The following is a 25222-nucleotide window of genomic DNA, read 5'->3' on the forward strand; positions in this document are numbered from 1 at the left end:
TTCTCCTCTTGGGTGTCTGGCCCCTAAGATGTATCACTGGCTCTTATAACCCAGCCTTTCCCAGTGCCAGCTTAAAAGCCTGCCTCCTGGTTGGTGTACACACTGAGCCACAGCACCCAGTTCTGGTGCCTGATTCCACATCCACACCCTGGGCAAGGTCATTGTGCATCTCTCATATCTGAAAGAGGGCCCCTCCCTTCATCCACTGTTTGGTCACTCAAAAGGGGTTTATTGAGCACCTTTGATAGCCAGCTGCTGTGCTGGGCACCACTGGATTAACAAAAGGGAGCAGGCACAGCCTTTGCCATGGAGGAGGTGAAAAAGAGACTGTCAAGCTGGCATTCTTTATGTGGGAATGTTAGAGTCATTGTGTATCAGAATGCCAACATTTCACCTCTAAGGCTTGTATTTAAGAATCAGTAGGGTTGGCGTTGTGGCTCAGTGGTAGCGTGCTCACCTAGCAAGCGTGAGGCCCTGGGTTCGATCCTCAGCACCACATAAAAGCAAATAAAGGTATTGTGTCCATCTACAACTAAAAAAAAAAAAAAAAAAAAATATATATATATATATATATATATATATATATATATAAAGAATCAGTGGCAGCTGTCCATGAGTGCTGTGGGTACAACGGGCTTGGGTCCTGATAGTGGCTCTGTCTGGCTTCCCAGCAGCAAGTGCTTCTTAACCCCCATTGGCCACATCTTGAGCCATATTACGTGCCTTATAGTATCTTCACAGAGATGGGCGAGTCATCACAGTCAATTTTAGAACATTTCCATCTTCTCAAAAAGAGGCCCCTTGCTTTTGGCCCCTGCCCTCCATTCCCCCCAGTGTGGGCAGTTCCTGCTTTGCTTTTGGTGTCTGTGGATGGGCCTCCTGAATGTGTCACATGCAGGGAAGCGGTCCCATTGTAGCCTCAGTGCTGCACTTAAGGTAATGCTTCTCCAGGCTCATTGGTCTTTGTTCCTTTGTGTTGTGGAACCATATTCCGTGGTGTGGACATACCACATTCCCATTCACTGGTGGAGGGGCCCTCGGCTGCTTCTGCTTTGCTGCTGTGAACACTGTGTGCTGTGTTTGGGAGGGCATCAGTGTTTTCCTCCTGGACAGCTCTGCCCTGCCAGACATGCTGCATTTCTGTTTGCTGGCAGCTGGCAACTGGCAGCAGAATGGTATACATACAGTTTTATATCATTGCTTTTCTAATCAGTTCAGAGGAAGCAGAAGAAATGTGTTTCTGCACTATCTCTTAGGTCTACATGATCACCTCCACTGCTGTTCTTTCCTTTTTTATTATTTATTTATTCTAATTTGTCATACACGATGGCAGAATGCAATTCATTTCATATCACACATATAGAACACAATATTTCAAGTCACTGATTGTACACAAAGTATTTCACACCATTCGTGTCTTCATACATGTACTTAGGGTAAGATGTCTAACTCATTCCACCATCATTCCTACCCCCTTGCCTCCTCCTTTCCCCTCCCTCCCCTTTGCCTTATCTAAAGTTCCTCCATTCCTCCCATGCTCCCCCTCCATTGCCATTATGAGTCAGCATCCTCATATCAAAGAAAACATTCAGCCTTTGGTTTTTTGGGATTGGTTTGCTTCACTTAGCTTTATATTCTCCAACTTTATCCATTTACCTGCAAATGCCATGATTTTATTCTCTTTTAATTCTGAGTAATGTCCATTGTATATAGGTACCAAAGTTTCCCTATCCATTCAGCTACTGAAAAGCATCTGGGTTGGTTCCACAATTTTTTAAAAAATATTTTTTAATTGTAGTTGGACACAGTATCTTTATGTTATTTATTTATTTTTATGTGGTGCTGAGGATCGAACCCAGGTCCTTGCACGTGCTAGGCAAGCACTCTACCGCTGAGCCACAACCCTAGCCCTGGTTCCACAATTTAGCTATTATGAATTGTGCTGCTATAAACATTGATATTGCTGTGTCCCTGTAATATGCTTTTAAGTCCTTTGAGTATAAGCCAAGGAATGGGATAGCTGGGTCAAATGGTGATTCCATTCCAAGTTTTTTAAGGAATCTCCATACTGCTTTCCAGATTGGCTGCACCAATTTGCAGTCCCACCAGCAAAGTATGAGTGTGCCTTTCCCCCCACATCCTTGCCAACACTTATTGTTGTTTATATTCTTGATAACTGACATTCTGACTGGAGTGAGATGAAATCTTAGAGTAGTTTTGATTTGCATTTCTCTAATTGCTAGAGATGTTGAACATTTTTTCATATGTTTGTTGATTGATTGTATATTATCTTCTGAAAAGTGTCTCTTCAGTTCCTTGGCTCATTGATTGGGTTATTTGGTTTTTTGGTGTTAAGGTTTTTGAGTGCTTTTTATATCTTAGAGATTAGTGCTCTATTTGATGTGCTTGTGGTAAAGATTTTCTCCCATTCTGTAGGCTCTCTGTTCACCTCACTGATTGTTTCTTTTGCTGAGAAGAAGCTTTTTAGTTTGAATCCATCTCATTTATTGATTCTTGGTTTTAATTATTACGCCATAGGAGTCTTATTAAGGAAGTTGGAGCCTAATCCGACATGATGGAGATTCGGGCCTATTCTTTCTAATATTAGGCTCAAGGTCTCTGGTTTAATTCCTAGGTCCTTGATTCACTTTGAATTGAATATTGTGCATAGTGAGAGATAGAGGTTTGATTTCATTTTGTTACATGTGGATTTCCAGTTTTCACAACACCATTTGTTGAAGAGGCTATCTTTTCTCCAATGTACATTTTTGGCACTTTTTTTTTGGCAGGGGGCAGGGGTACCAGGGATTGAACTCAGGGCACTTGAGCCACATTCCCAGCTCTATTTTGTATTTTATTAGCGACAGGGTCTCACTGAGTTGCTTAGCACCTTGCTAAATTGCTGAGGCTGGCTTTGAACTTGCAATCCTTCTGCATCAGCCTACTGAGCCACTGGAATCATAGGCGTGCACCACCACGCCTGGCAGCACCTTTGTCTAATGTAAGATAACTGTAGTTATGTGGGTTAGTCTCTGTGTCCTCTGTTCTGTACCATTGGTCTATAGGACTATTTTTGTGCCAATACCATGCTGTTTTTGTTACTATTGCTCTGAAGTATAGTTTAAGGTCTGGAATATTAAGGCCACCAGCTTCACTCTTGCTAAGGATTGCATTGGCTATTCTGGGTCTCTTATTTTTGCAGATGAATTTCATGATTGCTTTTTCTATTTCTGTGAGGAATATCATTGGGATTTTGATTGGGATTACATTAAATCTGATTTAGTGCTTTTGGTAGTATGGTCATTTTGACAATATTAATTCTGCCTATCGAATGTAGATCTTTCCATCTTATAAGGGCTTCTTTAACTTCTTTTTTAGTGTGCTGTAGTTTTCATTGTAAAAGTCTTTCACCTCTTTCATTATGTTTATTCCCAAGTATTGTATTTTTTGAGGCTGTTGTAAATGGGGTGGTTTTCCTAGTTTCTCTTTCTGAGGATGGGTCACTGATGTACAGAAATGCCTTTAATTTTATATCCAGCTACTTTACTGAATTCGTTTATTAGTTCTAGGAGATTTCTGGTGAAATATTTTGGGTTTCTAGGTTTAGAATCATATTGTCTGTAAATAGTGATTATTCAGTTCTTCTTTTCCTATCTGTATCTCTTTAATTACTTTTGTCTATCTGATTGCTCTGGCTAGAGTTTCAAGAACTATGTTAAATAGAAGTGGTAAAAGAGGGCAACCCTGTCTTTTTCCAGTTTTTAGAGGAAATGCTTTCAGTTTTTCTCCATTTAGAATGATGTTGGCCTGGAACTTAGCATAAATAGCTTTTACAATGTTGAGGTATGTTCCTAATATCCCTAGTTTTTATAGCATTTTGAACATGAAAGGATGCTATATTTTATCAAATGCTTTCTCTGCATCTATTGAGATGATCATATGATTTTTTCTTTGAGTCTATTGATGTGATGAATTACATTTATTGATTTCTGTGTGTTGAACCAACCTTGCATCCCTAGGATGAACCCTACTTGATCATGGTGCATTATCTTTTTGATATGTTTTTGTATTCAATTTGCCAGAATTTTGTTGATAGTTTTTTGCATCTATATTCATTAGAGATATTGGTCTGAAGTTTTCTTTCTTTGATGTGTCTTTGGTTTTGGAATCAGGGTGATATTGGCCTCATAGAATGTGCTTGGAAGTGCTCCCTGTTTTTCTATTTCATGAAATAGTTTGAGAAGTATTGGTGTTAGTTCTTCTTTAAAGGTCTTGTAGAACTCAGCTGTGTATCCATCCAGTCCTGGGCTTTTCTTAGTTGATAGGCTTCTGATAGCATCCTCTATTTCCTTGTTTGAAATTGATCTGTTTAATTCGTGTATATCATCCTGATTTAGTTTGGACATATCGATGCCTTTGATATTTTCTATTTTATTGGAGTCCAAATTTTCAAAATAATTTCTAATTATCTTCTGTATTTCTGTAGTGTCAGTCGTAATATTTCCTTTTTCATCACGGATGTTAGTAATTTGAGTATTCTCCCTCTTTTTGTTAGCATGGCTAATGGTTTTTCAATTTTATTTATTTTTTCAAAGAACCAACTTTTTGTTTTGTCAATGTTTTCCATTGTTTCTTTTGTTTCAATTTCATTGATTTCAGCTCTGACTTTAATTATTTCCTGTCTTCTACTGCTTTGGGGGTTGATTTGTTCTTTTCCTAGGGCTTTGAGAAGTAATGTTAGGTCATTTATTTGTTGACTTTTTCTTCTTTGAAGGAATGAACTCCATGCTATGAACTTTCCTCTTAGAACTGCCTTCATAGTGTCCCAGAGATTTTGATATGTTGTATCAGTGTTCTCATTTACCTCTAAGAATTTTTTAATCTCCTCTTTGATATCTTTTGCAACTATTGTTCATTCAATAGCATATTATTTAGTCTCCAGGTGTTGGAGTATCTTTTATTTTTTATTTTATCATTGATTTCTAATTTCATTCCATTGTGGTCTGATAGAATGTCGAGTAGTATCTCTACTTTTTTTATTTACTAAGATTTGCTTTGTGGCATACTATATGGTCTATTTTAGAAAAGGATCCATATGCTGCTGAGAAAAAAAGTGTATTTGCGGGCTGGGGATGTGGCTCAAGCGGTAGCGCGCTCGCCTTGCATGCGTGCGGCCCGGGTTCGATCCTCAGCACCACATACCAACAAAGATGTTGTGTCCGCCAAGAACTAAAAAATAAATATTAAAAATTCTCTCTCTCTCTCTCTCTCCTCTCTCACTCTCTCTTTAAAAAAAAAAAAAAGTGTATTTGCTCATTGATGGATTATATACTCTATATATGTCAGTTAAGTCTAAGTTATTGATTGTATTGTTGATTTCTATAGTTTCTTTTTTTAGCTTTGTTTGGAAGATCTATTCAGTGGTGAAGAAAGTGTGTGAAAGTCACCCAGAATTATTGTATTGTGGTCTATTTGACTCTTGAGCTTGAGAAGAGTTTGATTGATGAACATAGATGCTCCATTATTTGGGGCATATATGTTTATAACTGTTATGTCGGGTTGATTAATAGTTCCCTTAAGCAGTATGAAATGTCCATCTTTATCCCTTTTGATTAACTTTGAATTGAAGTCTACTTTATTTGTTTTGAAGATGGAAACCCCTGCTTGTTTACATAGGCCATGTGAATGGTACATTTTATCTCAACCTTTCACCTTCAGTCTGTGGGTGTCTTTTCCTATGAGATGAGTCTCTTGAAGGCAGCATATTGTTGGGTCTTTTTTTTTTTTTAATCCAATCTACCAGCCTATGTCTTTTTATTTGTGAGTTTAGGCCATTAACATTTAGGCTTATTATTCAGATGTGATTTGTATCACCAGTCATTTTTGTTATTTTTGGTATTTAGCTTAACTTGGTTTCTCCTTTGCTTGGTTTTTCCTTTACTGTAGTTCTTTCCTTTGCAGATTTTCATTATTGTTTTTCATTTCCTCCTCCTGGAATATTTTGCGAAGAATGTTCTGAAGTGCAGAGTTTCTTGCTGTAAATTCTTTTAGCTTTTGTTTATCATGGAAGGTTTTTATTTCATTGTCAAATTTGAAGCTTAATTTTTCTGGATATAAGATTCTTGGTTGGCATCGATTATCTTTTAGAGCTTGGTATATGTTGTTCCAGGATCTCCTGTTTTTTTTTTTTTATTGTTTGTCGTTCAAAACATTACATAGTTCTTAATATATCATATTTCACAGTTTGATTCAAGTGAGTTATGAACTCCCATTTTTACCCCGTATACAGATTGCTGTATCACATCAGTTACACTTCCGTTGATTTACATATTGCCATTCTAGTGTCTGATGTATTCTGCTGTCTATCCTATTCTCTACTATCCCCCTCCCCTCCCCTCCCCTCCCCTCCCCTCCCCTTTTCTCTCTCTACCCCCTCTACTGTAAATCATTTCTTCCACTTGTATTATTCTTCTCTTACCCCTCCTTTCCTCTTATATGTAATTTTGTAAAACCCTGAGGATCACCTTCCATTTCCATGCGATTTCCCTTCTCACTCCCTTTCCCTCCCACCTCTCATCCCTGTTTAATGTTAATCTTCTTCTCAAGCTCTTCATCCCTACCCTGTCCTTGGTTACTCCCCTTATATCAAAGAAGTCATTTGGCATTTGTTTTTTAAGGATTGGCTAGCTTCACTTAGCATAATCTGCTCTAATGCCATCCATTTCCCTCCAAATTCTATGATTTTGTCATTTTTTAATGCAGAGTAATACTCCATTGTGTATAAATGCCACATTTTTTTTATCCATTCATCTATTGAAGGGCATCTAGGTTGGTTCCACAATCTTGCTATCGTGAATTGTGCTGCTATGAACATCAATGTAGCAGTGTCCCTGTAGCATGCTCTTATTAGGTCTTTAGGGAATAGACCGAGAAGGGGAATAGCTGGGTCAAATGGTGGTTCCATTCCCAGCTTTCCAAGAAATCTCCATACTGCTTTCCAAATTGGCTGCACCAATTTGCAGTCCCACCAACAATGAACAAGTATACCCTTTTCCCCGCATCCTCTCCAGCACTTGTTGTTGTTGGACTTCATAATGGCTGCCAATCTTACTGGAGTGAGATGGTATCTTAGGGTGGTTTTGATTTGCATTTCTCTGACTGCTAGCGATGGTGAGCATTTTTTCATGTACTTAATTGATTGATTGTATGTCCTCCTCTGAGAAGTGTCTGTTCAGGTCCTTGGCCCATTTGTTGATTGGGTTATTTGTTATCTTATTGTCTAATTTTTTGAGTTCTTTGTATACTCTGGATATTAGGGCTCTATCTGAAGTGTGTGGAGTAAAGATTTGTTCCCAGGATGTAGGCTCCCTGTTTATCTCTCTTATTGTTTCTTTTGCTGAGAAAGAGCTTTTTAGTTTGAGTAACTCCCATTTGTTGATTCTAGTTGTTAACTCTTGCGCTATGGGTGTCCTATTGAGGAATTTGGAGCCCGACCCCACAGTATGTAGATCATAGCCAACTTTTTCTTCTATCAAACGCCATATCTCTGATTTAATATCAAGCTCCTTGATCCATTTTGAGTTAACTTTTGTGCATGGCGAGAGAAAGGGATTCAGTTTCATTTTGATGCAAATGGATTTCCAGTTTTCCCAACACCATTTGTTGAAGATGCTATCCTTCCTCCATTGCATGCTTTTAGCCCCTTTGCTCGTGTTTCTTTCTGCTTGGTGAAACTGTTGTGTTTTTGAAAATTTCCCCCTATTTATTTATATTGCTCTTGTATAGTTGGGAAATCTCCCTTGCAGGGCGGGTAGTGGCTGTGCTCCTCCTCTAATTAGGGTGATCTGTCTACCACGCTGGTCGGTCGCAGGTCTGCCCACCCTGCGGGCACGGGTGGCAGCTCTGCTCTGCCCACACTCCAATTGTGGTGACGTAACTACCACGCCCTCGGGTCGTTGGTCCTGATCCGGATGTGGGCGGCGGCTCTGCTCGGCCCCTACTCCAATTGGTGTGACGTGTCTACCACGCTGGCAGGCCTCTAGGCTTGTTCCGCCGGTGGGTCACAGGTCTGCCTACCTTGCGGGCTCGGACGGCAGTTCTGCTCAGCCCCCACTCCCAATGGGGGTACCTGACTGCCTCTCCAAAAGGTCGCTGGGCCTTTTCCGGACATGGGCAGCGGCTCTGCTCCACCCCCACTCCAACTAGTGTGACGTGACTGCCTCGGTGCTACGTGTCCCCCATGCTGGCAGGCTACGGGGCCTGTCCTGCCAGTGGGTCGCAGGTCTGCCTACCTTGCAGGCTCAGATGGCGGCTCTGCACAGCCCCTACTCCAAATGGGGTGACTTGGCTACCGCGCTGTCGGGTCGCTGGTCCTGTTCTAGGCGTGGGCAGCTACTCTCTTCGGCCCCAGCTGCAGTTGGGTTGTCGTGATACCACGCCGGCGGGTCACTTGGCCTGCTCTGGGCACAGGCGGCAGCTCCACTCTGCCCCCCTGGCCCCCACAGCACCCAGCAGGACCCGGACCGAGAAGCAGTCACCGCAGGTTCCCCAGCCCTGGGCCAACGCAGCTTCGGGAGCCAGAACCCGGCCTCTCCGATCCCGGCGCATGGTCCACTAGGAGCAGGCTCCAAGGAGCGACCCCCGCGGGTTCCCCAGCCCCAGGCCAAAGCAGCTCCGGGAGCCAGAGCCCAGCCGCTCCAAGCTCTCCGAGCTTGGTTCACGCTCCGCTGGGAGCCGGCTCAAAGACGCAGTCCCCGCGGGCTCCCCAGCCCCAGGCCAAAACTGTTCCGGGAGTCAGAACCCAGCCGCCCCAAGCTCAGCGCACGCTCCACTTGGAGCTGGCCTCAACACGCAGTCTCCGCAGGTTCCCCAGCCCTGGGCCAAAGCAGCCCCGGGAACCAGAATCCGGCCGCTCAGAGCCCGGCGCACGCCTTGCCAGGAGCGAGCCCCAAGGAGTATTCTCCACAGGTTCTCCAGCCCCGAGCCTGAGCGATCTGTTTGCGAGACGCAGGCAAATACCAGCCTGAAATCACCTGTTCCGTAGCTGAATGAGGTGAGATCAGTAGAAAACAGGGATGATTACATCAGCTCTCCAAGATGGTGGCTGCTGTCCTCCTCCGTGGTCTGACCGGTGTCGAGAACCGAACTGGACCACTTATCTCCTCTGTCTCAAAGCCGGAACTCAGCACTAAGCACGGCCATTGCACCACTGGCAGGAGCCCCCAGAATCCGCATCGCTGCACCCCCGTTCCAGCACCTCGCCGCTTCCCAGCGCGCGCCGCAGACTCCAGCTGCGGGGCGGTCCGCCGATCAGGCAATGCGACCCTCCGTGCAGAGAAATTGCCCGTGACCGAGTCCCCGCAGCCGAACCGCGCGCGATGGAAATCCGTCCACTAGATTCTGGAGCACCTCAATTTCACTGGAAATTCCCAACAAGATAGCCTTCAGCTGTTTCACCTCGTCTTTCTCCCGCACAGTGATGCGGCGCACTGGGGTGATGCACTCCCTTCACCGCCATCTTCCTCACGATCTCCTGGTTTTGACAGTCTGGGTTAAAAAAAATCTGCTGAGATCGAAATTGGTCTTCCCTTATAGGTAATCTGATTTTTCTTTCTTGTAGCATTTAAAAATCTATTCTTATTCTGTATGCTAGGCATTTTCATTATAATGTATCTTTGTGTAGATCTGTTGTAATTTTATACATTTGATGTCCTATAGGCTGCTTGTATCAGATTTTCCAGTTCATTCTTTATGCTTGAGAAATTTTCTGATATTATTTAATTGAAGAGATTGTGCATTCCTTTGGTTTGAATCTCTGAACCTTTCTCTATTCCAATAAATCTTAAATTTGGTCTTTTGATGGTATCATAATTCTTGGATATTCTGTTCATGGTTTCTTACCATCTTCACTGTGAGGTCAACTTTATTTTCAGGATTGTATATTTTGTCTTTATTATCTGAGGTCCTGTCGTCCAAGTGATCTAGTCTGTTGGTGATGCTATCTGTTGAGTTTTTTAATTGTCTTATTGTTTCTTTCATTTCAAAGATTTCTTTTTTTTTTCAGTATCTCTCTTTCTTGAAATAATATCTTGCAACCTCTGTATTTGCTCTCCTATCTCTTTGTTGGTGTGATTGATGGTTGCCTGTATTTGGTCTCTTATGTCTTTGTTGGAGTGATCGGTTTTTGCTTTTATCTGCTCACTTAGGTTGTTCTTTAATTCCCAAATCATCTTAGTTATGTATATTCTGAACTCCTTGTCTGACATTTCACCTACTGTGCTATCTATGGATTCTGTTGTTGTAGTATCTTGGTTTGTTGGGGGCACTTTCCTCCCTTATTTTTTCATGATGTCTATGTATCTCTCTCTCTTGCAGTGTTATCTGAGGTATCATAGCTTCTGCCCTGTTGTCTTATAGTGTCCCTATAGGTTATCAATACCTCACTATTAAGGAAGAAATCAATATTACAGCACTCAGTGTACCCAACGTGCAGCCATATATCAGTTAGCTTCTATTTTTACATTTATAGTTTTGTCACTATAATCAGAAATGATGAGTTCGGTTATTTTCTACCATATAGTCAATAGGTTTGCTTAATGGTTTACAGTTTCTAGTGGAAGAAGGGGGTCTGGGGGGTTGGCTGAGATGTTTATGAGGTAGGATGTGAGAATATGGAGGTATTAGGTTATATGACTAGTGAGAGGGTAATCATAAGAAATTAGCTGTTAGTAGGAGAAACAAGAGATAAGCAACCCCATGCAAGACTCCATTACCTCAGCAACAGGATAACTGTTAGCACCCCTAGTAGAGAAACCTCTGGTGCAGCAGGCCCACAGGGACCTTGGTGACTTCTTACCAGGTCCTTATTCTTATCCCTTGATAGAAACGGCAACATCTTGAAATTATATTTTACCACAACTTACTGTTGAAGAAGCCGGTTATTTGTCCCACGGAGTCTCCTGCAATGGTTTTTGCTGCTTGTTCTCTTCACTGTTAACTGAGACTTTCTCTATCCATCCTATGGGTTTCCTCTGACCCAGACACCAAGCAGATTCTGGCAGTGGGTTTGTTCAGTTCTGTCTGTTCTGGTATGCTTTGGTCTGGTCTGTTTGTTCTGGTTCTTTTATTCTGATTTATTCTGGTCTGGTCTGTTCTGGTTTGTTCTGGTCAGGTCTACTTTGTTCTGGTTTATTCTGGTCTGGTCTCATTTGCTCTGGTTGGTTTGTTCCAGTTTGTCCTTTTCTGATCTGTTTGGTCTGTCCTGTCTGGTCTGAGCAGGGCTGCTTGCCCCAGGAAGGATATAGTCTCTGGCTATCTGCTGTATTGTGATTCTGGCAGCCATTGAATGTCAACTAGGTCCAGTAGTTCAGTGGAGTTTATAAACCATGTTGTTTTAACTATTACAGGTATTTCCTATTTTTTAGCCGGTGCCTTAGTCCATGAGAGCTGCTATAATAGAATGCCACAGATAGATAACTTAAAAGAAAATAAGTTTATTTCTCAGTTCTAGAGCCTGGAAAGGCCAAGGCCAAGACATGAAATATGGAGCACTCCATCTCCACATTGGAGCTTAAATGCTGCCTCTTACCAAGGGGAGGGGTGCTGATATTCACATGGTAGAAAGCAGAAGGGCAAGAAGGACTCACTCCTTCTGCCAAGCCCTTTAATAACAGCATTGGCCTCATAAGCTGACACCTGCCCAGAGGCCCCAGGCCTAACACTGTGCATTGGAGATGATGCTTCCATCACACAATTCTGGGAGATGCCTTCAAACCAAAGCAGCCAGAATAATGCTATAAAGAAAGCTCCCCCATGTGCCTGCTTTTCTGTTGCCCAATGTTATCACTTATATAAGAGAGACAAGAGGGCTGGGGTTGTGGCTCAGCGGTAGAGTGCTCACCTAGCATGTGTGAGGCCCTGGGTTCCATCCACAGCACCACATAAAAATAAATAAATAAAGATATTGTGTCCAACTAAAAAGTAAATATTAAAAAAAAGAATTTTAAATTAAAAAAAAAGAGAGACAAGAAATGGGGGTTATTCCTCACCAATTTCATTTTGATGAATGAGTTCACAACTAAGTTTGCTCTTCTTTTTAGTATTGTTGTGAACTTATGGAGTTAGGCATGTTGATTTGATTCCACTCATCAGTTATTTTTAGTATTCAATTGCCACATCTTTGGCCAGTGGGAATATCTTTGTATCAGCTCCTGAGTCCTTTAGACAAGGCCTTGGTGGTAGTTGTCCGCTCTCCTGGCCCTCTGGTCTGTGCAGTGTTGCTAGTCCATTGTGCGATGTCCTTGAGACCTGATCAGCTTCAACCTTTTCCTTTGAGTGGAAGTACTGTTTGAGGGCCACCCTCTCAGAGATGGAGGTGCCTGCTGATGCTGGCCCCTCTGTTCTCTGGACAGAGTAAGGAAATCTAAGATAAAACAGGCTTGAGTTTGTATTCTTCCAGTTCATATTCAGGATGATGCAGTGAACTGCTTAGACCTTACTCTGTCCTTCATTACCCTCTAGGAGTACTGGGTTCATTGTCTCCACTCAGCAAAGAATTGAAGAACAGGACAGAGAGAGAGCAAGCAAGCAGCAGGTTTATTCTAAAAGTGACAGAGATAGACTTTCTAAAGAGAAGGGGCCCCAGAGCTGGGTGTCTGGTGGGGGAGTTTTGGCTTGTTCTTTTTATGGTCTCTGGAATTTCCTCCTTTCCTCCCCTGTCCACATTCTTCTCACTGTTATTGATCGGTGCTCCTTCTGTCTACCTGTCTACTTCAGTTTTTCTATCAGATCCCCTGCTTACGAGCACAAGTACAGAAGTGTCTGTCTGGGCCTTGCTTGTGTTCACAAGCACTTTTGTTAACCAGGATATTGACCACATCAGAAGACCCTCTCCATGCTGCTTTGTTCTGGTCCTGCCTCTGACCTCCTCACTCACCATCTTGCCCTGGCTGCTTAAGCCCTTCTACATCTCCCTCACTTTCAACCTCCCAACCTGGTTATCAGCACCCAAAGTTGATAGTTAAGGGTGTATGACTCACCTGTGCCATCTCTGGCAGATATATGATCTCAGAAGTGTGAGACCTGGGCAGGTGGGGGTGGATCTGTGTTGTGCTTTTGTTGTGTTTTAGCTTATTGTTAAATATATATACTGGAAGAAAACAAATAATAAAATCATAGTGGAAAGTTCCTTCTAAGCACAACCCAGAAGCCATTGTTAAAGGATCAGTTGAGAAAATTAATTTGACCAAATGAAAAAGTCTGCACAGCCACAAATTACTACAATTAAAGTAAAATCTGCACAGTCACACTTGAGTATCCAAGAGACCAACACCTTGCTGGGCCATCGGGGTAGACTTCCTAGTGACAGAGGAAGACCTGCAGGCCTGTTCACAGCCTCTGGCGGGGATGGGGCTGCTGGCTCTCCTTACAGATGAGAAAACTCAACCAGGCTGAATTTCTTCAAGTTTGTGCTGGACAGTGGCAGAGCAGGACCTGAACGAACCCTTGCAAGGAGCCAGCAGGATAGCCAGCTGCAGTGTCCTGACACCACACCCACCATCCTTGCAAGGGGCTAGCAGCCTGGCCTGCTGCTGTGGGACTTGAAGACCTTTCATTACAGGCGGACGTCTTACAGCTCCAAGTCAAGGGTGACGCCTGCTCAGTAAATTCAGCCTCATTCTGATCTCCCCAGGAGAAGCATCTGCTCAGGGGCCACTGAGAGAGCTGAGCCAGGGGGCCTAGAGAGAACCCAGAGTGTTCTGAAACTAATATAGTCAGGTTTAGTGTGGACTGTTGACATCACTAAAGTGATCACTCTTGGCCTCTGCAGAACTGCCTGCCACCTCCATGCTCAGCCCTGCTCAGCAACTCATGCAGTACTGAATTGTTTGTTAGTCTCTCCCAGGAAGGTGTCATTCAGTAGATTTTTTTGACACACAAAGCAAGGATGTGGTTTCTATGTGAGTCTATGGTGAATGTTTTGAAGAGATGTGTGATTTGTAGAAGGCCAAATTCAAGAATGCATACCATCTCCCTGTCATTTAGAATGTTCTCTCTTCTCTAGGGGACATCCGACACCCAAAGCGTGTCCAGCAGACTGATTTGGCTGCAACACTGGCAATTGGACTTGGTTTGCCAATTCCTAAAGACAGTGTGGGGAGTCTCTTATTCCCAGTTGTAGAAGGGAAACCAGTGAGGGAACAACTGAGATTCTTACACCTGAACACAGTGCAGCTCAGCAAGTTGCTGCAGGAGAACATGCCATCTTATGAGAAAGGTAAGCTAACTGGCAGTTCCCAGCCTCTGAGGTCACCATTTGTGCCCCGTGTTCCCATGTGCTTTGTGCTGTGCATTGTGGTTGTCCTGGGCTACTTTGTGTCTCACACTCTTCCACCATGTCCCTGCCTTCCTGACCCTCAGAACCTCACCTGTCAGCCTCAGCACCCATAGATGTATCACCTAGGTGTGGTTCTTTCATAACCGTATTCATTCTGCTAACATTCACCATGTTCTTCTTATGAGCCAAGGAGTGTTAAAGGCACTGGAGATAAGCACACATGGCACAAGGTTTCTGTCCTCACAAAACCTTCCAGAGGGAGGAAAGAAAAGTACCATGGTAGATGCCAGATGGCCACCTTGAGAAAGAATGCACAGAGAAGGGGAGTGCAGGAGTGGGTGCTGGCGACACGACTTACCTTTGAGTAGCTGCCCAAGAGGGAGCCCCACAGGCTGAGGAGACCAGGTGCTGCAGCAGGGACATCAGAGAGATATGGGGGCCCACTGGGCATCGGAGGGCTTTGACTTTTATTCTGGGTAAGGTGGGGGGCACTGCAGGGTTTTGCACCAAGCCCAGAATCTTGGGCCTGTGTTTTCCAAGGCTCTGAGGAGAAAATGAGTCAGAAAGCAATTGCAGTGCTCTGAGGAGAGAGGAGGCTGCCGGTGGCAGTGGAATCTGGGAGAAGCAGTAGAATCTGGGAGAAGCAGTTACACTGTGGATGTTTTGAAGGGAGTGAAACAGGATCTGCTGGAGCACTGGGATACAAGGTCATAGAAGACCCATGGGAAGGATGGGCCTCTGTTCTCAGCGTGGCAGTGAAAGGGGGCTATCATACACTGCTGTGGGCAAGACTTTGACAGGAGCAAGTTTGCAAGGCAGGGTCGTGGGGCACAGTGACCAGGAAGCCATGAGAGTTTCATGAGGAAGCAGTGGGCAACTGTGTCAACTACTGGGAACTGACTGCTGACCTGGCAGTACAGGCTCATCAGGACCTGCAGACCAGCTCAACGGGATACTGGGGAAGCCTGGTTGGGGTGGTACAGGTGAGGACAACAGAAGGTGAGCAGGGAAATGGACTGGGTTGATGTGGGGCTGAGAGCAAGTGTTTTCAATTTAAGCCAGAGCTACAAAGGATGTTTATGTGCCAATAGGAATGGTCCTGGGAGGAACAATAAATTTTAAAAACAGTCCCTGGATAAGAATGTGCCTTCCTGAGGCCCTCTGTAGATATTTGAGTTTTGTTTTGTTTGTTTTTAGAGCATTAGAGCTATACACAGTAGTTGGATTCATTTTGACAAAATCACATATGCATGGAATTTGATTTATTCCATTTCAGTCCCAGGTGCCCCCTTTTCTCCCTCCTTCTGTTCCACTGATCATCCTTCCTCTCATTTATTTATTTATTTTTTTTGGTTGGTGTTTTCTACCTACACATACAGGTAGAATCCTCTGTGGTATACTGACATATGCATATAGCATGATTTTGTTAAATTCATTCCCCATTTTCTCCCCTTTCCCTTCCCTCCTCCCTCCCTCTCAATCTCCCTCTTCTACTCCATTGGTCTTCCCCTATATTTTTATGATATCCAATCCCCACCCCACCTTTTCCCCTTATTTTTCTTTAGTCTAAGCATATGAGAGAAAATATTTGACCCTTGATCATCTGAGTCTGACTTGTTTCACTTAGCATGATGTTTTCCAGTTCTGTCCATTTGCTGAAAAATATCATAATTTTATTTTTATGACCAAGTAAGATTTCATTATGTGTATGTACCACATTTTCTTAATCCACTAATCTATTGACGAGCATCTGGGCTGGTTCCATAATTTGGCTTTTGTGAATTGCACTGCTATACACATTGATGTGGCTATGTCACTGTAGTATGCTGATTTTAGACTTTTTGGATAAATACCAAAGAGTCAGGTAGCTGGGTCATATGGTAGTTCCATTCCTAGCCCTTTGAGGAATCTCCATACTGCTTTCCAGAATGGTTGTTTGAGTTTGCAGTCCTACCAACAGTGTATGAGTGTACTTTTCCCCCTACATCCTCACCAGCATTTATTATTATTTGTAATCTTGATCATTGCCATTCTGACTGAAATGAGGTGAAATCTTAGTGTAGTTTTGATTTACATTTCCCTGTTTGCCAGGGGTGTTGAACATTTTTTTATAATTTGTTGAATTGTATTTTCAAATGCTTGACTCTGCCATGTCCAGGCACATCAAACACCAACTCGCCTGACCCCAGGCCCCGTCTGGAGTCTAGAGAAGGTGCCTCCGGTTTGAGGCAGCACTTGACCTGATGTTAGCAGGTCTTCCTCTTGGAGGTTGTGGGGTGCTGCCAGCAGCAGGTGACACTGTGAGTGTCACATGTAGAAGACAGGCCTTGCAACTGGGGACTGGCCAGGAGCCATGGGCAACAGGGCGGGAGGACCTGCTGAGCCAGCGCATAGCCATGAGGTGTCTAGGGAGGAGCGTCTTGCAGGTGAGGCCTGGGCAGCACACTTTTCAGTCCAGACCAGACCCAACTATTACTTTTGGTTGTTTGTTTTTATTTTTTCCAAAAATAGTTTTTATTAGCATGATAGTTTTTCATATTTATTGTTATTAATATGTACCCTTTCTCCTGCACTAGAAAAAACACCAATGAAAGCAAGAGACAACGGAAGCATGGTTTGCCTATTTCAGAAATATCAGGGTAGGAGAAATGGAGAGCCAAAGTGAGTGGGGGAAGAGATGACCCTGCCAGACAAACTCAGGACGGCCCCTGGAATGAGGAAACATCCCTGGGGTCCTACACCCCCAAGAAGCCTGTGTCCACACTGTCCATACATGTGCTGACACAGAAATGGTATAGCTCTCAGCAAAGCTTATAGAGACCCACTTTACCCATCCTGTCCTTGGGCAGTCTTTCCACTCTTGTGGAACTGGCTGTTCCTTGCCTCAGGATCTTTGCACATGCCTGGGATCCTTAACTTTCAGCTTACAAGTCAGACTATCCTTTTCCCACCCCACTTACAATCTTAAATCAGTTCCTCCCCATTACCAGAGGTCTTGCATTATACCATCTGCTTTTTCTTTGCAGCATTCTTCTCATTATATAAGGGTGTGTGTGTGTGTGTGTGTGTGTGTGTGTGTGTGTGTGTGTCCCCTACAGAATCCTGCCAAGGAAGCAGGAATTGTACCTATTCACTCACCATGTGTCTTACCAAACATACTACCCTTGGCCTATAGTCAGGGCTCAGGAAGTGTTTGTTTGGATAAATGAACAGGTGGCCCCATGTCTCTGTGATTCCTAGATGGGGACGTTGTGGGGTATAGACACAGGTGCCTGTGTTTCTCTCTCTTAGAGGAACTGTGGACACAAGTGGCCCACTTCAGGGTGGGAGGTGCAGCATCTTGTTGCCAGCTTTGGAGTTTCACCCTTAGTTCAGATTTCTACTCCCACCGCTCTGTGAGTAGCAGGTGATGTGCCCTCTGTCTTAGATGCTGCCTCTGGAAACAGGCATGATGCTCACATGACACTCCCAGCTCATTGCTATGGAAAACAAGGAATAAGTTGCTTGGCGTGGTGCTGGCCATTGCCTCTTCCGAGTCACATCCTCCAGCTCTCCCAGGTTGGCTTGCAGGCCTCAGGGTACACGTCTGGAGCTTGTGCCACAGGCTCTAGACTTCAGCAGCTAATGGTCACTTGCTGGGCAAGGCCCGAGGTGTGCTCACAGAATCCCTCAAGCTCAGTGTCTGATTGGGGAGCCTGCTGATAGGCACACTAAGACTGCCTTCCAGTGGCCCTTCTGGAGCATGAAGACTCAGAGAGGAAGTTCTTGGTTTACAGACCCATCTGGTCACTAGTAAGTGTGATCCAGCAAAGACTTAGCTCAGCCAGCTCTAGAAAAGGGCCATGTCAGCCTTGGTCTCCAGCAGACATGAGGCTGGGTTCTTTGGGGAGCTGGCATTCCATGTAGGCTGCACCACTGGCCATCCTGAGCAGGGACAGGCCTCAGTGGTGCTAGTGCAAGGACAGAGGGCCAGCCTTTGCTGGGGAGGTAGGCATGGTGGGCAAGGTCCCCACACACACTGCCAAGACAAGCATTCTGCAAAACAGTGCCTGTCAGTAATGCACTTCAGGGTAGTTTTAATACTGCACGAGAAGAGTGGAAAGAGACAACAGGGAGGAAGGGAAAAGGCAAGTGAGGGAGGTGAAGAAGGAATCCAGGCGGAGCAGCAGCAGACATTTCTGTCACTGTGTGTGCTGATGACCTAGGCCTGACAGTGCTGAGAATGGACACATACATTTCCTCGGCTTCCTCAGCCCCTCCCCTAAAGGGACAGAGAGGTATCTGTCCTAAAAATGTGCCAAGAAAAACTGAATACTCTGGAATTGTGTCTGTTCTGACATGCGTGTGATCTTTTGGTTCTCTTGCTAGATCCCGGATTTGAGCAGTTTAAAATGGCAGAAAGATTGCATGGGAACTGGGTCAAACTACACTTGGAGGAAAACCGTTCAGATGTCCTGCTCAGCCTTGGAACCAAGGTGCTCAGGCAGTACCTGGGTGCACTGAAGACCCTGAGTCTGTCTCTGAGCACACAAGTGGCCCAGTACGATATCTACTCAATGGCAGTGGGGACTGTCGTGGTTTTGGAGGTACGGATGTTCATGGAGCCATGGCTCAGGGGTTAAATTTGTTTGGTAACTCAGCCAAAATAGGACAGTTTGAAATATATATAATAAGGTTGTTGCTAAACAAGAAAACTGAATTTTTCAACCCTTTTGTTTTGTGCCTTGACTTGGACACAAAGCAGTGCATGCAACAGGTGTGTACCCTCAGCGTTGCCATGGGAAGAGAAATAATAAGGCATGTGGTTTAGGTAGACAGATAAAAGTAATCCTTCAGTGGGCTCTTCTGACCTCACTGTATGAGCAGCTGATGAGCTCAGAGGGTTGCCACCCGGTCACAGAAACCACTGGTGTTTTTCTGTTCCAGGTTCTCACCCTGCTCCTCCTCAGCACCCCACAGGCGCTGCGCAGAGGGGCTGACCTGGAAGTTCCTCTGTGGTCTCCTGTGTTTTCCCTGCTCTTTTATTTGGTATTCCTAGTTCTTTCGGCCATTCATGTCATAGTGTGCACCTCAGCCACAAGTTCCTGCTACCTCTGTAGCCTCCCATGGCTGGTGGCAGGAGGGCTGATGGTTCTGGTTTCCGCACTGCTCTGTGCAATTGTCTCCACTCTCACCAGGACTGTCATCGAGAGCACTCTCCTGAGGAAGGTAGGCTGTGTCCATGTATGCTCTTGTTATGTCGGCCAGACTTCCAGTCATCAGACATTGGTTGAACACCTGGCATGTACCAGTATAATTCTGGTAGGGCAGTTCCCTGGGATAGCCACATACCAAAGGGGTTAGTTGGGAAGGACCTCAGCAGCCACCCAGACCTCTGGCATCTTGACTGCCAGGTTATGGTTGTAGTCAGGTCCCAGCCCTTTATTCTCAGTTGAGAAAAAAGGTTTCCTGAACTGGGGAGGAAGTAGAAGCAGAGCTGCTACACAAGGATGGGGAGTGTGAGTTTGAGTCCTAGTAGACCCTTGCCCTGTGGCTGAGGGACAGTCTCAGGTAGACACACAGGATGGCCCTGCTCATCTGGTCAACCTCACCAAGTGCAGTTTTCTTTTCAAGGCTGACATTTTCCTTTGCAATTCTTAGTCTCTGGTTTGGCACCTTTGTTTGTGAGCTTAGAGGTGGTGACAGGAAGAATGGATAGTTGCAGTTGGGTCCAGAATGCCCTGTGCAGAGACTCCAGCCCCATCCCATGCAGCTGCCATCCCTCCTTGCAGGGGTCTCGGAGGCCCTCTGCTGTGTCTGGGCCCAGGCACTCATGTGTCCCTAGGGCATGATGGTCTTCATCCACAGCTGCATCTCTAGGGCCTGGCTGGGTGACTCTCCCTGGGTACCTCACAAGCAATGGTTTCAAAAGAATGCGAACAGTTGCGCCCTCATCTTGAGCTGTCTTTGGCCAGCCTGCTTCATGGATAGTACTGTGTGCCACCCTTGTCATCTTAACAGAAACCATTGTAGTGGGGATCATGGAGTTCTGGAAATTCATGGAGAAATTAGATATCTGGTTTAAGGAATTTATCAGGGTCCTTTGTTTTTGAACAACAGGAACTGGCATGGAAGCAGGAGCAGGAGGGCTGGGTCAGGAGCCACTGGCCAGTGCTCCAAGCTCTATCACTGCCCAGAGAGCCCAGGTGCTTTCAGTCTCTACCACCGAGCTTATGACTTACAGTCCAGGGTGAGGACAACTGGCCGGCCATGTGGTGTCAATGTCCCAGAAGCAGGGGAGGGGTCTTCCAGAATGGGCAGCAGGCACTGGGCTGAGGACCAGCAGGTGTCTGTCACAGGGGGTTCTTTACTGTGAGTGAGGATTTTAGCACATGCAGAAAAACACATGTCATTTTCAGATTACTACGGAAAATGCATTTTCTCCTCACAGAATGCAGCTCTCCCCGGCTCCAGGTGGTCAGAGATGGACCTTCTTCTGATGCTGGGCACAGCAGGCCACGTCCTGAGCCTGGGTGCCAGCAGCTTTGTGGAAGAGGAGCATCAGACCTGGTACTTCCTGGTCAATACCCTGTGTCTGGCTCTGAGCCAGGAAACCTGCCGTAGCTGCTTTCCAGGAGATGACAGCAAGCCTCAGCACAGTGTCCACATGCTGCAGGACAGTGCAGTCTACAGAGCCCCCATACTCCACAGAGCAGGCCGCGCCTCCCCCTCCTCAGAAGCACTTGGGGGCCACACACGGTGGGCTATCCTGGCAAGCCCCTGGCTGGTGCTGGCCTGTTGCCGATTGCTGCGGTCCCTGAACCAGACAGGAGTGCAGGGAGCCCACAGGCCTGACCTCGGCCTCTGGCTCACCAGGTAAGCATGAGCCTCAGCTGTGGGCTAGACCCTCTGTAGGTGATGGTCACACACTAGGTCTTTTACATTTAGGCCTGTTTTATCTTACGAATAGGTTAATGTAAGGAATCTAAAGAAATGAGCAAACGTAACTCAGGAACGAGTGTTGAAAGGTGGCCTGATAGGTTTTCGGTGCTGAATCACAGATAACTGATCATGATTAAGACCCTGAATTCTAGAGTGACTGCTCCTAAGATATGACACTAGGTTGAGCTCATAGTGGCTAAATCTGCACTGCTGCCTGGGACAGGAAGGATGAGGTCAGCTGGGCAGGGGGCTGGGGCCTCTGCTGCAGCTCTGCCCTTTGTAGCTCCTTCTTCCTCTTGTCATCCCTCTTTCTCCATCCGGGAGGACAGAGCGTGTGACGATGGTCAGCACTATGAGCCTCTTACTGTGGCTGGAGAGCACAGAGAAAGTGACCTATAGCAGACAGGAGCATTTAAAGTAAGGATGGTACACACGAAGGAAACTGAGGCAGAAGTCAAGATGGCTCTTTTACTGGGGTGCTAAAATGGACAAGAACAGCAAGAGGAGCAGACGGTGACCATCTGCTCAATTCATGGACCTCGTAACTGCATAACACAGCAGCAGTGCTGCTCCTCTGGGGCCCAGGGAGTTTCAGGCTCACATCGCAGGTTATCTTGCACCTGTGATGATGAAGCCCAGCTTGAGCACAGGTGAGCCGAAGAACCCTGGCCCCACATGGCCTCTCCTTTGGGATTCCCTAGTGCTGAGTCAGCGAGTCAGCAAGTTGCGTGTTCCAGCAGACCACTGGTGTCTGCCTGTGTCCCAGAGCAGCCCTGGAAGTGAACGCCCAAGCTGGAGATTAAGGAGCAGGGCTAGAGAGAGGCCAGGCCACTGAGCGAACTTCACTTTGTGAAGTTCCTGCCCCAGAAGAGCACAGTGACACCCCCACTTCGTATTTTCTTGGGAAATTGAAGCATTGGAACAGTCCTGGTATGTTGTTGGCCTGTCATCTCAGGCATGGACATGCTGCCGCTTGCCTCCTGAGCTGTCCTTGCACTGTCCGAGCATTCCTGTTGATGGTAAAGAGGCAGCAGCATCCTGTTGGAAAGGCCCCTGCCTTCTCTGTGGTGGTGTGCCGCAGTGCAGAAGAGCACCCGAGATGGTGGTGCAGTTCAAACCAGGTGACCCCAGGAAGATCCACAGTGCTGACCATCCTCCTGACTTGACACTGCTACATCACTCCTCAGATTTCTGAAGTCTTTTCCCCTTTCTGTGTGTGCCTTGGAAGAAAGTTACTCATCCATTTTACCACTGCTGCCAGTCTGAGCTGTGTGAGTATGAGCTGTGTACCATGTACTCTGTGTACCATGTGCTCTGCCCACTCCTCCTCACCCAGGAGACTGTGGGGTGGCATCCTGTGAGTTCATCTGTGTGAGTGAGTGGCACAGGCCAGGAGTGGAGGGTCCAGGGGACTGCGACCGTGTGCACCTCTGAGTCCATTTGTGAGGGGAAGGGAGACTTCAGCTTGACAGTCTTATTTGTAACGTTTGAAGAACCTTTGTTTGAATTTAAACAACCAGCCTTTTTTTTTTTTCCTTATCAGGAAAATCAGCTGTTTTTACATGGCTATCATTTCTATGAGACTCAGAGGTCACTAGTTTGGTAATGATTCTGCATTTTCTGTTTCATTTCAGCTCTGACCATAAGGTGGAGCTCTCTGGCCTGGCCGCTCTCTCCCTGCTGGTGATCTTCTTGTTGGTTCAGAGAGGGTGCTCCCTGGTGTCCAGAGCAGCTTTGGCACTGGGGCTGTTGGGTGTTTTCTGCTACAGGGCAGCCATTGGGAATGTGCTGTTTCCATGGCAACCAGGCAACAAAGGCTTTTCAAAGTAAGTGCACTGGACACGTGAAAACTTGATTTTAGAAGTATCTTTGTATTTTATGGTAATTTATGTCCTAAAAAATGCCATGCCAATCTTACAGCACTAGGGCTTGGTTTTTGTGAATGGTGATTCCATCAACAGCTGCTAGAGCTTACCAAACCTTAATGAACTACTCTGTTAATTCTTTTAGGAGAGAAAGAAAACTTGGAAATAAGGTCATTGAGATATGACTGTAGAGATGAGAGGGTGACAGTGAGTGCTGCTCCCTAGCAGGTGGGAAAGGAAGCAGAGAGCCTCGTAATTTACAGTGTGCTCCCAGAGGGCCAGGAGCTCGTGCTACGCCTATCAGGAGCACTCAGTCACCACTGTTTCTACCTGCTGATGGCCACTCCTCTGCTTGGGGGTATGGTGGTACAGGCTGTGCCTACTCCTGAGGGGTGGCAACCATAGCTACCCCTTTGACAGGCTGTCTTTCTTCTTAAGCAGCTCTTGAGGTAAGGCAGAGGGCAGGAGGGATGGAGAGGCAGGCATGCTCCCTGAGGCATCCCTTACAGCTGCGAGAGTCAGGACAAGGCAGCTGTCTGATGAGAGTGGTGACCCTCACAGTTCTATGGAAGCTCTCAGGCAGGACACTGTGTACCAGCAGTCTGTAAAACTGTCATATGACCCCAACAAGTGTGTTTCACTTTTCATATTTATAACAGACTGAAATAAAATATTGGTGATTATATTTAGAACCTGAGGTCATAGGTGGATTGTAATCTTCCTTTCTGCGTATTATTAAAACTTATGTGTGTCTAGAATTCACAAGTATGGCTTCTCTAATTAAGCAAAGGTCCAGCTCTGAGCAGGGGTCGTGGCAGGGCTATGCAGGTGGTTGTGGGGTTCGGGGGCATTCCAGAAGCACGTGCTGACAGAAATGGCGTTGAGGCAGTGCCTGCTGGCAGGGGGCAGCAGCATGATAGGGCTTCCTGCCCCAGAGGCTGGGGAGGTCGGAGACACCTCAAAAGCTGTTGGCTTCCCAGTCTGAGACCTGGCAGACTTCCAGGCTGAACACTGTCACACAGTGCAGTATGTGAATGAGTTCCTCGTTTCTTCCCAGGTTTATGTGCCTGATGTCAGCATCTCTCACTTCAAGACTTCAACCACCTTGCCTTGTCTTGCCTGCTATCTGCAGCATGTCCTTTGCTGGTGTCCAGAACATAGCCAGTGTGCCTTTTCTTACTTTCTTTTCTTTATTTTTTAGTTGTAAACAGATACAATACCTTTATTTTATTATTTATTTTTGCATGGTGCTGAGTATTGAACCCAGTACCTCACACATGCCAGGCAAGCGCTCTACCACTGAGCCACAACCCCAGCCTGCCAGTGTGCCTTTTATTTCAGTGTGCTTCCTATAAAATGCATCCATCCCTCTGCCCATCTGTCCTGCTTCTGAATACTTCCTGGTTCCAGATCCACCTGGTTCTGGATCTGGTTCTAGATTCGTCCAGTATTCTAAGATCCCTTGCTTTTGGTACCTCACTCTCTTCTCCACTCAGAAGCCAGGCTTGGCTGGAGTGTGAGGTCAAGCAGGGTAGTCCTGGGGGTGCCAGAAGCACTGATTACCAGAGCGAGGCAGGTCCATGGGAGATGTCCAGTGACGCCTCCCTCCTGTTCACCACCAGCAGCTCTGTCATCTTGTCCTCAGGCAGGTCCTCTTCTAGTCCTCTTTCTCTTTGAAACTTCTTCAGTGGTTCTGACCTCAGAACCCACCTGGACTGTTCTCACTTTCATCTTGGCCTGGGCATGGCAGGACACTTAAATTCAGCTGTCCAACCAGGGCCATGTAACAGGCACATGGCACACAGTGCCCACACCGTTTGGATTAAACCAATCAAATTAAAAAATGAATATTTTTTAAGGCATAAACATTTCTAAGAAAACCTAACATAGGAACTCATTTTTCAAAACTGATATTATGTTGGTATTCACTTAAAATTTACTTAGTTAGCATTATTTTAAATGATCAGCTTTTTTAATTTATATAAAATATATATGTTTTAGGAATATATGTGGCATGGTGGCACGTGCCTTTACTCCCAGAAATTCAGGAGGCTGAGGCACAAGAGTCACGAGTCTAAAACCAGCCTGGGCAACTTAATGA

The 25222-nt window shown here is 45.6% G+C and overlaps 1 protein-coding gene across 3 annotated transcripts in view; it reads left to right on the forward strand.

Moving 5' to 3' along the window:
• Positions 1-25222, forward strand: part of PIGG (phosphatidylinositol glycan anchor biosynthesis class G (EMM blood group)) — a 44254-nt gene that overhangs the window by 11595 nt on the left and 7437 nt on the right. For all 3 annotated transcript variants that reach the window (XR_014023294.1, XM_081304185.1, XM_081304184.1), the window contains exons 6-10: positions 14063-14275; positions 18704-18921; positions 19262-19543; positions 20766-21190; positions 22891-23082. Coding sequence is in view for 2 of the 3 variants with exons in the window: in XM_081304185.1 (XP_081160311.1) it covers positions 14063-14275; positions 18704-18921; positions 19262-19543; positions 20766-21190; positions 22891-23082 (1330 nt within the window). In the remaining variant the exon portion in view is untranslated. The remainder of the gene's footprint in view (positions 1-14062; positions 14276-18703; positions 18922-19261; positions 19544-20765; positions 21191-22890; positions 23083-25222) is intronic.

This window comes from Spermophilus citellus, assembly GCF_964194105.1.
Source record: "Spermophilus citellus genome assembly, chromosome: 8".
Taxonomy (NCBI): Eukaryota; Metazoa; Chordata; class Mammalia; order Rodentia; family Sciuridae; genus Spermophilus; species Spermophilus citellus.